The 13,557-nt window shown below is 53.8% G+C and overlaps 4 protein-coding genes across 4 annotated transcripts; 3 read left to right on the top strand and 1 right to left on the bottom strand.

Annotated features, from left to right (window-relative positions):
- Positions 1 to 530: 530 nt before the first annotated feature.
- Positions 531 to 4,726, bottom strand: PV08_03790 (uncharacterized protein; the record flags this gene model as incomplete). Its single annotated transcript, XM_016378141.1, has 3 exons — positions 531 to 888; positions 936 to 1,203; positions 1,252 to 4,726. 3 exons carry the CDS (start codon positions 4,724 to 4,726, stop codon positions 531 to 533), a joined length of 4,101 nt encoding a protein of 1,366 aa, XP_016236818.1.
- Positions 4,727 to 6,226: 1,500 nt separating this feature from the next.
- On the top strand, positions 6,227 to 9,055 carry PV08_03789 (uncharacterized protein; the record flags this gene model as incomplete). The annotated part of the gene is made up of 1 exon (XM_016378140.1): positions 6,227 to 9,055. The coding sequence occupies one exon, from the start codon at positions 6,227 to 6,229 to the stop codon at positions 9,053 to 9,055; it is 2,829 nt and encodes a 942-aa protein (XP_016236817.1).
- Positions 9,056 to 9,395: 340 nt separating this feature from the next.
- PV08_03788 (uncharacterized protein) lies at positions 9,396 to 10,475 on the top strand (the record flags this gene model as incomplete). Its single annotated transcript, XM_016378139.1, has 2 exons — positions 9,396 to 10,360; positions 10,415 to 10,475. 2 exons carry the CDS (start codon positions 9,396 to 9,398, stop codon positions 10,473 to 10,475), a joined length of 1,026 nt encoding a protein of 341 aa, XP_016236816.1.
- Positions 10,476 to 11,187: 712 nt separating this feature from the next.
- On the top strand, positions 11,188 to 13,485 carry PV08_03787 (uncharacterized protein; the record flags this gene model as incomplete). Its single annotated transcript, XM_016378138.1, has 3 exons — positions 11,188 to 11,463; positions 11,565 to 11,772; positions 11,855 to 13,485. The coding sequence occupies 3 exons, from the start codon at positions 11,188 to 11,190 to the stop codon at positions 13,483 to 13,485; spliced, it is 2,115 nt and encodes a 704-aa protein (XP_016236815.1).
- Positions 13,486 to 13,557: the final 72 nt, after the last annotated feature.

Raw genomic sequence — 13,557 nt, 5'->3', positions numbered from 1 at the left:
TACCTAACCTAATTATGTTCTATGTGTACTGGCTGAGCGGGATGAATTGGGCTGAACCTCACAACCAGTCTCAGATCACTTCCATGTACTCGGTACAACTTGTACAAATACTTCCTCTGACTGTCTTCAAAAGGTCGCGGCTGGTACCAGGTATCAAAGTCACCGTTGACTTATCTCACAAACACCTCGTTCAACCCGAGTGCTTCTCTATCCAAAGGAGCACAGCGCGGGTGAGGTACTCAAGTCACTATCGGAGTGGAGTTCGGTCCAGTGTCTTTTCGACTTGTTAAAACGGCATACCATCTCCACAGACCAGAGGACTTCGGCCTCTGCCGTCGCCAGCGCTTGTCTAATGAATATCCTTTATGTCAACCGACATAGCCAACTGTTGTATAGGCATCATCACGAGCCTTGCGGCTGCTGGAGAATCGTCTGTTCCATAGAGAAATCTGGATTCTGATGCACTAGAGAATGCTGTCGTAAAATTAAGAGTCGCGATTTCAGCGACGATGATTCAACGATGCACACTATCACCGCTGTTTCTCCAGGCTTTGAAGGCTGACCAATTCTCGATACCTGCCCTTCAGTGCCATAAGCTCATGGTGTGTTCCTTTTTCTGCAACAACGCCTTTATCAAACACGTAAATAATGTCGGCTTTTTGAATGGTGCTAAGTCTGTGAGCCACAGCAATCGTTGTTCTTCCCTTTGCGGCCGCATCGAGGGCGGCCTGTACGACTTTCTCCGATTCAGAATCAAGGGCCGACGTCGCCTCATCCAGGAGGAGGATCTTCGGATCACGCATCAGAGCTCGGGCAATCGCAATTCGCTGCTTCTGGCCACCCGAGAGAAGAGCAGCCTTGCTGCCAACATCTGTGGCAAAGCCATCGCTAGATGTGTTAGTGAAAAGTCAGGATAGCTCGAATGTTACACTTACGGCAAAGACATGATAAAGTCATAGATGTTGGCGTCTTTACAAGCCTGGATGATTACCTCATCACTGACTTCGCCTCTGTCTGCGCCCAGCAAAATGTTCTCTTTGATCGTTCCTTGGTATAGGGTAGGCTCTTGTGACACCAAAGCCAGATGCGATCGGTAGTCGGTAAGGTTAAGCGACGAAATCTCCTTTCCATCGACGTACACTCCACCTGATAGGGGGTCGTAAAACCGCTCCATGAGCGCGATCGTAGTGGACTTGCCACAACCTGACCGTCGTTAGCTATGTAGTATAATCTCCAGATCGAAAAACTCACCAGAAGGTCCAACAAGGGCAATGTACTGTCCAGGTTTCACAGTCAAGTTAAGACCACGAAGGACGGGTACATCAGGTCTCGTGGGATATCGGAAGTGTACATCTCTAAATTCAACCGTGCCCTCGACGTCCGCAATCCTCTCGCCATCTGGGGACCACGGATCAATGCTTGGCTGGCGATCGTACAGTTTCTTGAGAGCCGCAGCGGCATTCTTGGCTTTTGACATGTCTCCCGCGAACGAAAAGACAGTGCCGGCTGACTGAGCACCGAAGATGATTTCGGAGAAGACAATGAAGAATTGAAACAACGAATATTCACCCCGAACCAGCAGTTTTCCTCCGTACCAGAAACCCAAGGCGAACGCAAGGAACATTGCTGACTGGGAGGCTGCATACAGAGATGAGTTCCGTAGATTCGACTTGAGGGATGCACGAAGCTGAAGTCGAAGCTGTTTCTTGTACTCGTGGTAGACCTCGCGTTCCGTAGTCAATGAAGCCACCGTGCGAATGGCATTGGTGTGTTCACAAGCATATCCCGCGGATTTCTCATAAGCCTTCTGAGCGGTTGCGCTGAATTTGGCCAGGGTCCAGAACCGGAAGAAGCCTGTCCCAAGGATAACGGGAAGAGCAGTCATACAGACAAGCGCTAGCTTCCATCCAATGGCCAGAGAAATGGCTATAGCAACGACCAGGGTTGTAGTGCAGCTGAGCAGAGTGCCTAATGTCGCTCCCGAGATTGACGAGATATGCGTCGTTTCAGTCGAAAGGAACGACGTCAAAGCACCCGTCGAATTCTGATCCTCGTCAAAGAATGCAATGTCTTGGCGGAGGAATCTGCGGAAAGCACCGTCTCTTGCTCGCTGGATCAAGCTTTCGCTGCAATATGCGAAGGCAATGCCTTGAATGACCATCGCCAGGAGGTCAACGAAAGCCAACATCAAGTACATCAAGGACCAAAAATTGATATCCGAGCGGATTTGATGACGCTCGGTCAATGGGTGGGACAAGGAGACAATTGACTTGGCAAAGAAAATACCCTGGACAGGCTGTGCAGCTCCAGCAATTATGGTGAAGACAAAACCAACGCACATGATCAGCCACTCCGAAGCATTGAAGCCCCCGATGAATTTTATGATCGTCCAGAGCGAGTAGACCGGCTCACCTCCAGACGATCTGTCTGCGAGTAGCTTTGAGGAAATCGACTTCTGGCTTCTTGTCCTTCCGAGTGCAAGCTTCTCGTCTTCAGGATCAATCATCGGGTCTCCACCAGACCTCGAAGTTTGAACACGAAGCAGCTCGTCGTCACTCATATCTGTTCCTTTTTCGTTCTCGGATTGATCTTCATCGTCTCCTCCAATGCGCTGGGCAGAGACTAGGTTATAGTAGGCCTTTTTCAGTTCCAGCAGCTGATCATGGGTGCCTTGCTCAATGATGCGTCCAGCCTGCATTACGACAATATTGTCTGCAGTTTTGATGGTCGACAAGCGATGCGCAATTACGATCGTGGTACGGCCTTTGGCTGCTTCTTCCAAGGCTTGTTGCACTACTCCTTCGGATTTAGTGTCCAGGGCCGACGTTGCCTCATCCAGAAGAAGAATTTTTGGATCGCTGACAATGGCTCTTGCGATTGCGACACGTTGCTTCTGACCACCGGACAGCAAGAACCCCCGCTCGCCGACATGAGTCTCATATCCGTCTGGGAGCGAGGAGATGAAATCGTGAGCATTTGCTTTCCGAGAAGCCTCGAGGATACGCTGTGTTTGTTGCTCCTCAGGCTCATTCTCGTAAGGTGATCCGATAAGGCCATTTCTGATGTTTTCTCGGATGGTTTGGCTGAACAGGATTGGTTCTTGCTGCACCAGAGCAATTTGCTGACGAAGCCAGTGCAAATTCAATGTACTGATATCGTGTCCATCAAGGAAAACCTTGCCACCTACAGGGTCGTAAAACCGTTCGACCAGGCCAACAATTGTGGATTTTCCACTTCCGGAAGCGCCCACTAAAGCAGTGACCTTGCCCGCCGGGATGACGAGGTTCACATCATCCATGACCACCACTTCAGCACGAGATGGGTAGATGTGTTTGATGTTTCGAAGCTCGACGGTGCCCTCAACCTTTTCTAGCTTTTCACCATCGTCCGACAATGGGTCTATGGGGGAGGCTCTGTCGATAGTGCCGTATATCTTTGCAGCAGCCGCCACGCCGGCGGCAAAGTGTTGAATATTTGGCCCTACATTGCCGAATGAGAACGCACCAATCATAACGGCCAGAATGATCGTAAGGATATGGGCAAGGGTGGTTTCACCAGACACGAGAAATCGTGAACCCATCCAGAAGGCCAGGCCATAATTCAAGAAGATAATGCAGAGCAGAGATCCAATCATACAGGCTAGAGCGCTCTTGCTGCGAACTCCCCAGCGTCGGGCATCCTGCAGATAAACATCGTATCTTTTGGCCAGCTTATCCTGAGTATTGAATGAAGCGGCGTTGCGGATGGAAGCCAGCACTTCTTCGGCGACGGATCCACCAACGGCGTAGGATTCGAGAGATTTCTTGTTCCAGCCAGCCATGAAGCGACCACCGGTGCCCATGACGACCACAATGGTAACCACCGAAGACATACATATCAAGGTAAGTTTCCAGAATTTAACGAAGCCAATGACAAACGCGGCAAAGAAAGCGGCGACGCCTGTGAGTGTCAAGCCAACCTTCTCGCTGATAGCCTCTTGGACAAGATTGGTGTCGGCAGTGATGCGCGTTGTCACCTCTCCGGCCCCGATTTTATCGAAGAAGCCGATATTCTGTCGAAGGATTGCCCTGAGGTACTGTTCGCGGACCTTGGCCGTGATGTGCTCGCCAGTATAGATGAATAAAACGGTGGAGACGTAAATGAGACAGAATTCCCCAATGGCAAGGTAGATAAAGTATAGCACATAGCGGACGAGTATAGAGTCGAAATCTTCTTCAAGGTTGCCCAGGACAAGTCCCTGAAAGGAACCGCTGAGGTTTCCGAAAATAACGGTCATCAGTGGCATGACGGCTCCGCCCCCGATGGCGCCGAGCGCAGCGATAACAATAAAGACAATGTCCCATGTAGTGGCATATCGATACAGACTCTTGTACGTTACCTGAACAGGGGGCGTCGCTAATTGTTTCCTCAATACCTCTTGCTCATCCTCCGGCAAGTGCGCAAGAGCAGCGTCTCCCTCAGGCACGTCTCGTACTTGAACAATCTTGGAATCATACTTCTTGAGGTCTGGAGGTGTTTCTGCATTGGAGGTGGAAGAAGCTGGCGAGTCGAGAGACGTGGGGGACCCAGGAGAGGTATGTGTTGGCGTTGATGGATCGTTCTCAGGCGGCTTCACGTCCTTCTCCCGGTCAGTCACAATACCTAGCTCTGCTCTCTGCTTTTCCTCGATGTTCTCTTGAATGGCCGAGGCGCCGGCTGGCAACTCTCCTTGACCGCTTGGGTTCATGGTTTGCTGAATGCGAAGCCTCTCTGAGGTCTTTGGCCTTATGTCTGCATGTCGTAATAGGTGATGTGCTCTTCTCGAAATAATATGTGAATGTCTGCGTCGTGGATAGTGTTACAGCCAGGTACCGGCTCTATTAAGGGAATGGAAGCAGAAAGGATATTAGGAGTGGTCGCGGCAGTATTATGGAAACTTGAACGCAATAAAATGTATCGACAAGGCAATATGCGCAAAGAAACGGAGTCCGAAGGCAGAAGTGAACGTTGGTACAAGGAATATATGCACAAGGTAAGGGTCACGAGAAACTGCAGGGCTATGATTTGATGGCGAGATAAATATTGGTAGACGCAGGCGCAGGCGCAGGCGCATGCAGAGTTGGAGCACCCAAACACCAGGGGGCGCTAGGCCTGGATACGGGTACGATGACGACCACAATAGGCACTGTCGGGGTAATTCACTGCTCCACCGCGGGCGCCTCGCAAGCCTAATGCTATTTGTATGTACTTTGTAGCTCGCATCGGCCGAGGCTCGCTTAGATCAGGCGCTGATTGCACGCACGGTTACCCTCGTGGGCATGTCCCAGGGAATCTCTAGCCTCTAGGCATCCCTATTGTAGGTGGGCCGCTCCAGGCGCCAACTCACCAGATCCCAAGCCCAAATTTCCTGACACTTCGATGTCTGGCCCAAGCGAGTTGAAGCACTCCCGTATCTCGTTCCCTTTGCCATGCTGGGTTAACCTTGAACCTTACTCCACAGACCCCTGTTCGAAATGCACAATTGTTTATGCCTGAGCATTATGATTTTGGGGCAAAACCACGACGCGGACACAGTGCAGAGGTAGAGACACACGGCCGGATGACGAGTACGAGTAAGGGCAAGAGTAACACGAGCTGAGACTATTTCTTTATGTGGATGCCTGCTTGGTTTGACTCCAAACTATGAATGAACCCGAATGCGAATACGCATTCTCCCTCGGTGCGAAGCTCTCGTCTCGGGGCCGAGGTCCTTCATCTCCAGTACGAGAGATAGCGGTAGTATCGATGCCACGTCGAGAGACGGACTATAGAATAGTCCGTACGGACAGGGGACTTCCTTCTCTCCGTAGGTATCCGTACCACACGCCGTCATCTCTGGCATTTGATGGGTCGCATTCCTGTCCGCCTTTGTAGGGTGTGCTCGTACTCGTACCTGTGACAAGGCTGTAAAGCACCTAGTGCGACTGTACAATTACAGGCGAGTCCAGGTACATTGTAGAGACGAGGCTGGCGAGGCTACGGCTTTCATGACTAAGCACTGCCTTGGCACCATCTCCATCCTCGAAACTGCGATTTGTGTATCCGTCGCTTCATAACCATCAGGCAATGAGATCGAATTGAACAACTTACAACCCGGCACAGCCCAACGTCAGTCCTCATCCACGAATACGCCATGGCTTTGGGCACTTCTTAACGAACCCTTGACTCTTCTCCAGAGTCCCCTTCCTACCCTCGATGACGCGTAGCCATGTTCACTTTCACGCCCTTGCTCGGGGCCCAGAGCAACTCTCGATCTTCACAGTCAATCCTTGAGTTGGATGGAGGAGTCAAAATCCTGGTCGACGTTGGTTGGGATGAGAGATTCGATACTCGTCAATTAGCCGAGATAGAAAAACATGCATCAACCTTATCCTTCATTCTCCTCACCCATGCCACTACTTCTCATGTCGGTGCCTTTGCACACTGCTGCAAGCACATCCCCATTTTCTCCCAAATCCCTGTCTACGCCACGCCGCCAGTAATAGCTTTTGGTCGCACTCTACTGCAAGACCTTTACTCCTCGAACCCGGTCGCCGCCACGTTCATTCCTGGCTCAGGCTCCCCGGAAGACGACTCCAGCGTTGACGACAAGTCTCGATCCAACATCCTCCGACAAGCCCCGACCTTCGAAGAGATCAACAAGTTCTTCACCCTCATCACACCTCTAAAATACTCACAGCCCCATCAGCCTACGCCGTCGCACTTCTCTGCCCCGATCGAGGGGCTTACATTGACCGCGTACAACTCGGGACATACTCTCGGTGGAACGATATGGCACATACAATATGGCATGGAATCGATAGTCTATGCGGTAGATTGGAACCAAGCAAGAGAAAATGTCATCGCGGGAGCCGCGTGGTTTGGGGGCGTAGGAGGCGCTGAAGTCATCGAGCAGTTACGCAAACCTACGGCATTGGTCTGCAGTAGTGTCGGCGCTGCGAGGGCTGGCCTGGCTGGTGGTCGCAAAGCACGAGACGACGCATTGCTAGGACACATCAAGAGCAGCATCGCCAAGAACGGTACTGTTTTGATACCCACCGACTCGAGTGCGAGGGTTCTGGAGCTGGCGTGGATTCTTGAGAAGGCTTGGACTGATCCAGTCCTCAAAGGCGCCAAGGTGTACCTGGCAAGTCGGTCTGCGAACGCAACTTTGCGCCACGCCAGGAGTCTGCTTGAATGGATGGACGATAGTATTGTGCGGGAATTCGAAGAGGAGGACGAAAACCAAACACAAAGCCGTCGCCGAAATGGCAGCAAGCAAATCAATGGCACGTCCAAATCTTCCAGACCGTTCGAGCTCGAAAATATTAAAATTGTGGAACGCAAGAGCCAGTTCGAGAGGCTATTGAAAGCTGAAGGACCTCGCGTCATCCTTGCGAGTGATGTAAGTTTGGACTGGGGCTTCTCCCGCTCTCTCTTGGAGCATATGGTGCAGCGACCGGAGAATCTTGTTCTCTTGACTGAGAAGGCGGAAATGCGACCTGGTTCTCTCAGTCCGAGTCAGGTTTTCTGGACGTGGTTTGAACAACGCCAAGATGGTGTCGCCCTGGAGAAAACCCTTGATGGCGAGCAGCTGGAGCAGGTACACAGTGGAGGGAGGATGCTGAAACTTCGCCACGCAGAGAAGGCTTCCTTGAGCACACAGGAAAGTCAACGGTACCAACAGTACATGGCCACTCAAAGACAGATTCAAGACTCTCTGGCTGCCAACGAGCAGGACCAAGGTGGGGTTGACGACAATTTGGACGACGAATCAAGCACGTCTTCAGAGGAAGAATCGGAGGATGAGCAGCAGGGTCGCGTCCTGAATGTCTCGTCGGCTCTGGGCCATGGAGCTCGAAACAAGGTGGCTCTTAGCGACGAAGACTTGGGCATCAATATCTTGCTCCGGAAAAAGGGAGTGTATGATTACGATGTGCGCAATAAAAGGGGTAGAAATGCTGTGTTCCCTTATACCCACACTAGGAGACGTGGCGACGAGTTTGGCGACTTTATCAAGCCTGAAGACTTTCTGCGCGAGGAAGAAAAGGAAGAGCAAGAGGCACAGACTGATAGCAAAAGCATGGCGCTCTTGGGGCAAAAGCGAAAGTGGAGTGAAGCAGATAATGCACGGGAAATGCATCAGAAACGGCCACGTCAGGGCGGTCCTGCAAGCGCAGCCGACTCTGGAGATGAATCTGAAAGCGATGAGTCCGACGAGGAGGGCCAGATGGAAATTGAAGGCCCGCAGGGTCCAGCAAAAATTGTGTTCTCAACCTCCGAAGTCACCGTCAATGCTCGATTAGCTTTCGTTGATTTTGCCGGATTGCACGATCAGCGCAGCCTACAGATGCTGATCCCTCTCATCGGACCCAAGAAGCTCATTCTCACCAGTGGAAATCCTTCTGACACGCTAGCTCTTGCATCGGATTGTAAAGAGCTGCTGGGCGTCAAAGCGGCGGGCGTGGAAGAGGAAACGTCGACTGAGATCTTCACGCCTCAAGAGGGCCAGACGATCGACGCCAGTGTCGATACGAATGCCTGGGTCGTGAAGCTGAGCCGGGAGCTTGCCAAGACACTGCGGTGGCAGAATGTCAAGAACATGGGAGTGGTCACTATCCAGGGTCAGTTGAAGGCTGAGGGAGAGCAGAAAGCGGATGTCGAGGACGATCCACAATCCAAGAAGCAGAAAATCGACACAGAGGCGTCTTCACAAACGACTCCCCAGCCAGGTCTTTCGATCCAACCGGTTCTCGATGTTTTGCCGGCTAGTTTGGCTGCCTCGACAAGGTCCGTGTCTCAAGCTATTCACGTTGGAGACTTGCGTCTGGCTGAACTCAGGCGTATCATTGCCATGGATGGGCACACGGCAGAGTTCCGAGGAGAAGGCACGTTGCTGGTGGATGGGATGATTGCAGTGAAGAAGGTCGGCAGCGGGAGGATTATAGTTGAAGGGGCACCTCTCGGCGTGACGGCCATGAGTACCAGTACGGCCGACAATTTCACCAGAGTGAAGCAAAAAGTCTACGAAGGACTCGCCGTCGTGGCAGCGGGATAGGTCAATGACAATTTTGTGGACCCCGTTTGCATTTCCTGGTCATCTTCTGTTTGTTTCCTTGCTTACCTTGGCCCCATCTACATCCCAGGGCTCCTGTTTGTCTGCATTGATCTCGTAGCTCAAGTCACTCGAATCCGGTCATCAGGTTAGGCGAACGAGGCCAAGATGTTTGATGACAGTCAAGATGTCGCAGTCGTCCCGTCTACAAATATGGCTGATTTGTCCGCAACTTGGAATGATTCCCTGTCTAGGCACTCGGAAGAAGTTCTCTCGTGGTCTGCTTTGAGGATTGACGTGCAGCGAGAAGTACCTAGGCAGACGAAGCGCATCATCATTCGCAATGGCAGGCATCCCTGCTCCCTGGAATATGGCCGCCGCACCGCCTCCTGGCTTGACTGGAAAGGTTGAATATCGCTATTTCACCAAGGACGGAGGTCCTCCAAACCAGGGGAAACCACCCAGTCCCCCAGCAGCCTCGCAAACACCTTCAAGTGGTCCTCCGCCGCCATACTGTCTCTGGCCATCGCCAGCACCACCTCAAGCACCTACAGTACCGACAGGACCAACGTTCTTCATCCCCACTGCGCCTGGATTCCCGGGAGCAGTCTGTTTTCAAAATGCCACACCACCGGCACCGCCTGCTCCGCCTTCAGGCCCTGCATTCTGGTTTCAGGGTCCAGGTCCTGCTCCAGGGGTTGCCCCTGCCCCTCCGGGGCCGACAGCAGCATCGGCGGCAGTACCGCCTCCGCCTCCCCCGATGCCCTCTGCCCCAGCAGCAGCATCAGCAGCATCAGCAGCACAAGCGCCTCCAGCACCAGCGTACAATTTCGCGGCCGCTGTAGGTCAAGCTGCACTTCAAGGACCGGAACCTCCAGTCAGTGGAAACCGGGTCAAAGACCGATTGGTAGTGTTGAAGGACAGTGGTGGCACAGGGTATGTTGCCCCGAAGCACAATACGACATTTCACCTCTGGAACAACAACATTCTTTCCAAGTACCAGCCCAATTGCTACGGGCAGTTTTACATTCCTCCCGAGGTGGCCGAGCCATTCCGCGTCATGTCGGCACCGTGCTCGATGACAATGCAAGAACTTATCATGCAACTAGACTGCGACAAAGTACCCGGGACTCACCAACTACAGGACGTCGGGCTCGCGGAAGTCCTTGACTGCGGCAGCGGATGGTTTGTGGTAGGATCGAAGATCAGTCTTGCCGACAAAGAGGCGAAATGGACACTCAAAGACCTCTGGGGAAGCGACATGGGCGAAGCTGAGCAAACACGGCCACGGTACCTGACGCGATTCCTGTAAGTTCAGAACATGCATGGCGCCGTAAGTCGTTCGTACTAATCTGGCAACAGAGGCAAAGGCACCTGGAGCTGCTTCGGGCTCCATGAGAGATTGGCCTGGTTGGAGGGGTGACAGATGCACCAGGCTGGATGTGAAGTCGACGTTTGGATATCCTGGGAGCGGATAAGGACGACTTTGACCTGGCCGCGGGCGGTGGAGCAGCGACTCTGTGCACCGAGATAGGCTGGCCCTTTGGTGCGTCGGCTGGGCCTGCTAATTGCAGGTTAGCGAGGCCACGGTGGGTGGATGCATACTGGACGACTGTGAGCTGCAGACGCAGTCCTGTTGTACAGATCCGTAGCTACAAACCACCAGCTGTACAATATGTGACATGGCTTAGCTCAGAGGCAACTGCCAGCAGCACCCGGAATGCGAAGAAGATCCCTGTGCACAGCAGTTGTAGGTGTTGTAGACCGCGAGGGTTGTGGTGATCCATCTCTCATTCCTCTTTGGGACATTTCTTCTCTCGGACCCTCTTGTTGGTCTTGGTGATCGGAACCTCCTCCGCTTGACCCAGACCACATTCTCCCTCTGCCTCGTCCGGCCTGTGTCTTGTCGCGTGTACTTTACTTGTTCCGCTTCGTCCGCGCTTTTGCACATCATTGGCGCCATCTCGTTGTCCTCGTCTTATCGTGGCCTTTGACTGGTTCGCCCCAAGGCCCACCCTTAGGCCTCTGGGACAAGTATCAGTTGCTTCAACAAGCTCTTGTATATCTATATATTGTCGATTATCACTCTGACCTCCTGATATTCTTTCTTCATCCGCACCCTCCCCGCCCTCACAATGGCAGCAGTCGCACAGGATTTCTCAACCTCCCCGGCGCCGGCCGTGGCCTCTGTCCCTCACCCTCTGAGCCCGTTGACGGCGGCGGAGATTTCCACCACCGCTGATCTGTTGAGGTCAGTATGGCCGTCAACCGTCGACCTACGCTTCAAGGTCATCACGCTCGATGAGCCTGCGAAGAAGTCGATGATTCCCTATCTCGAGGCCGAGCACAGCGGCGCGCCACTCCCTCAAATCCCACGCAAGTCCTTCGTGTCATACTACATTCGCAACACAGTAAGCGCCAACTCATTTCTGACTTGAGGAGGTCTCTTCCCCACAAAGGGGGGGAGGGCCTGAATTGTAATTCATTGCCTAACAGCATCGCTACCTGATAGGACCGTTTCCACGAGGCCGTTGTCAATCTGACCGCGGGCAAAGTCGAGAGCAATGTCCGACTCGGCCCCAACATGCACGGCAACGGAGACTACGATGAGATTCTCCAGGTCGAGAAGAACGCCCTCGAGGATGAAGGCGTCAAGGAGGCTCTCAAGAAACTCCAATTGCCAGAGGGAACCGTTGTGTGTGCTGACCCTTGGATTTACGGTAAGTAATTTCCAACCCGAACTGTCTCTTATCGGCTTTTTTTTTGTTTCCACTGACTGACGCCTTTCCTGCTCGATTCAAGGCTCTGACGGCATCAATGATGACGACCGGCTGTACCAGGTCTTCCTGTACATGCGGGATCCTGCCAACCCGGACGAGCTCGACAGCAACCACTACGCCTTCCCACTTGCCATCTCGCCGGTCGTTGAGTGCAACACGTACAAAGTCATTCGCATCGATTATTTACCCACAGGTGCCGACAACACCATCCGCGAGCCACGGCCGTACGAAGCCGTAGCGCCCAACGAGTACATTTCCGAAGCGCAACCGAAACTTCGACAGGACATCAAGCCCCTCCGCGTCATCCAGCCCGAGGGAGCGTCCTTCACACTGACCCCAACCGGTGAGACGGGCCATGTCCTCGAGTGGCAGAAATGGTCTTTCCGCGTGGGCTTCAACCAGCGAGAAGGCATGGTCCTGTACGACGTCCGATATGACTCTCGGCCACTGTTCTACCGCCTGTCGCTGTCCGACATGAACATCCCCTACGCCGACCCCCGGCACCCGTACCACAAAAAGTCGGCGTACGATCTCGGTGACGCGGGAGCGGGGGCCATGGCCAACAACCTCAAACTCGGCTGCGACTGCCTCGGGCACATCCAGTACATCTCGTCCGTCATCACCGACGACAAGGGTGTGCCGACCCCCGTGGAGAACTGCGTGTGCGTGCACGAGCAGGACGCGGGCATCGGGTGGAAGCACACCAACTACCGCACAGGGCGAGCGGCGGTGGTGCGCAACCGCGAGCTGGTGCTGCAGAGCATCATCACGGTGAGCAACTACGAGTACATCCTGGCCTTCATGTTCAACCAGGCCGGTGAGGTCATCTACGAGGTCCGGGCGACGGGGATTTTGTCCACGCAGCCCATCGACCACGAGCTCGACAAGACAGGCGTCCCCTTCGGCACGGTGGTGCACCCGGGTGTGCTGGCGGTGCACCACCAGCACATCTTCTCGCTGCGCATCGACCCGATGCTCGAGGGCCACGCGAACCGGCTGGCGTACGACGAGGCCCATGCGCTGCCGATCGACAAGGACTGGAACCCGCACGGGGTGGCGTACGACGTGACGGAAACCGTCGTCGAGACGGCCGGCGGCCTCGACCTCGACCCGGACACGAACCGGGTGTTCAAGATCCAAAACGCCGCGGTGCGCAACCCGGTCAACGGCAAGCCCGTGGCGTACAAGATCCACGCGCCTCCCTTCCAGAAGATGCTCGCGCACCCGTCGTCGTTCCACTTCAAGCGCGCCGAGTTCGCCGACCACAACATCTACGTCACCACGCACCGCGACCGCGAGCTGTACTCGGGCGGCTGGTACACGAACCAGTCGCGCGGCGGCACCGGCGTGCGCTCGTTTGCCGCCCGGAACGACTCGGTCAAGGACACCGACATCGTCGTGTGGGTGCAGTTCGGCATCAACCACGTCCCGCGCATCGAGGACTTCCCCGTCATGCCCTGCGAGATCCTCAAGGTCAGCCTGAAGCCCGTCAACTTTTTCGACAAGAACCCTGCCCTCGACGTCCCTCCTTCCGAGCAGAACTTCAACCAGTCTACTCTTGTCAGCGAAGCGCATCATCAACCCGCCCTGGAGATGAAGGTTGGGGAGGGATCTTGCTGTGCCACACCTGAAGCTAGTAAGAGTAAGCTGTGAAGAAGTTGTTGATTGATCAAGAGGCTCACAAAACGAAAACCATGAGTTATGAGATGTTAGCCATGAGGTACT

This window comes from Exophiala spinifera (assembly GCF_000836115.1).
Source record: "Exophiala spinifera strain CBS 89968 unplaced genomic scaffold supercont1.3, whole genome shotgun sequence".
Lineage (NCBI taxonomy): Eukaryota > Fungi > Ascomycota > Eurotiomycetes > Chaetothyriales > Herpotrichiellaceae > Exophiala > Exophiala spinifera.
Note: the sequence above shows the minus strand (reverse complement) of the source record. Positions and strands in the feature narration are given on the sequence as shown.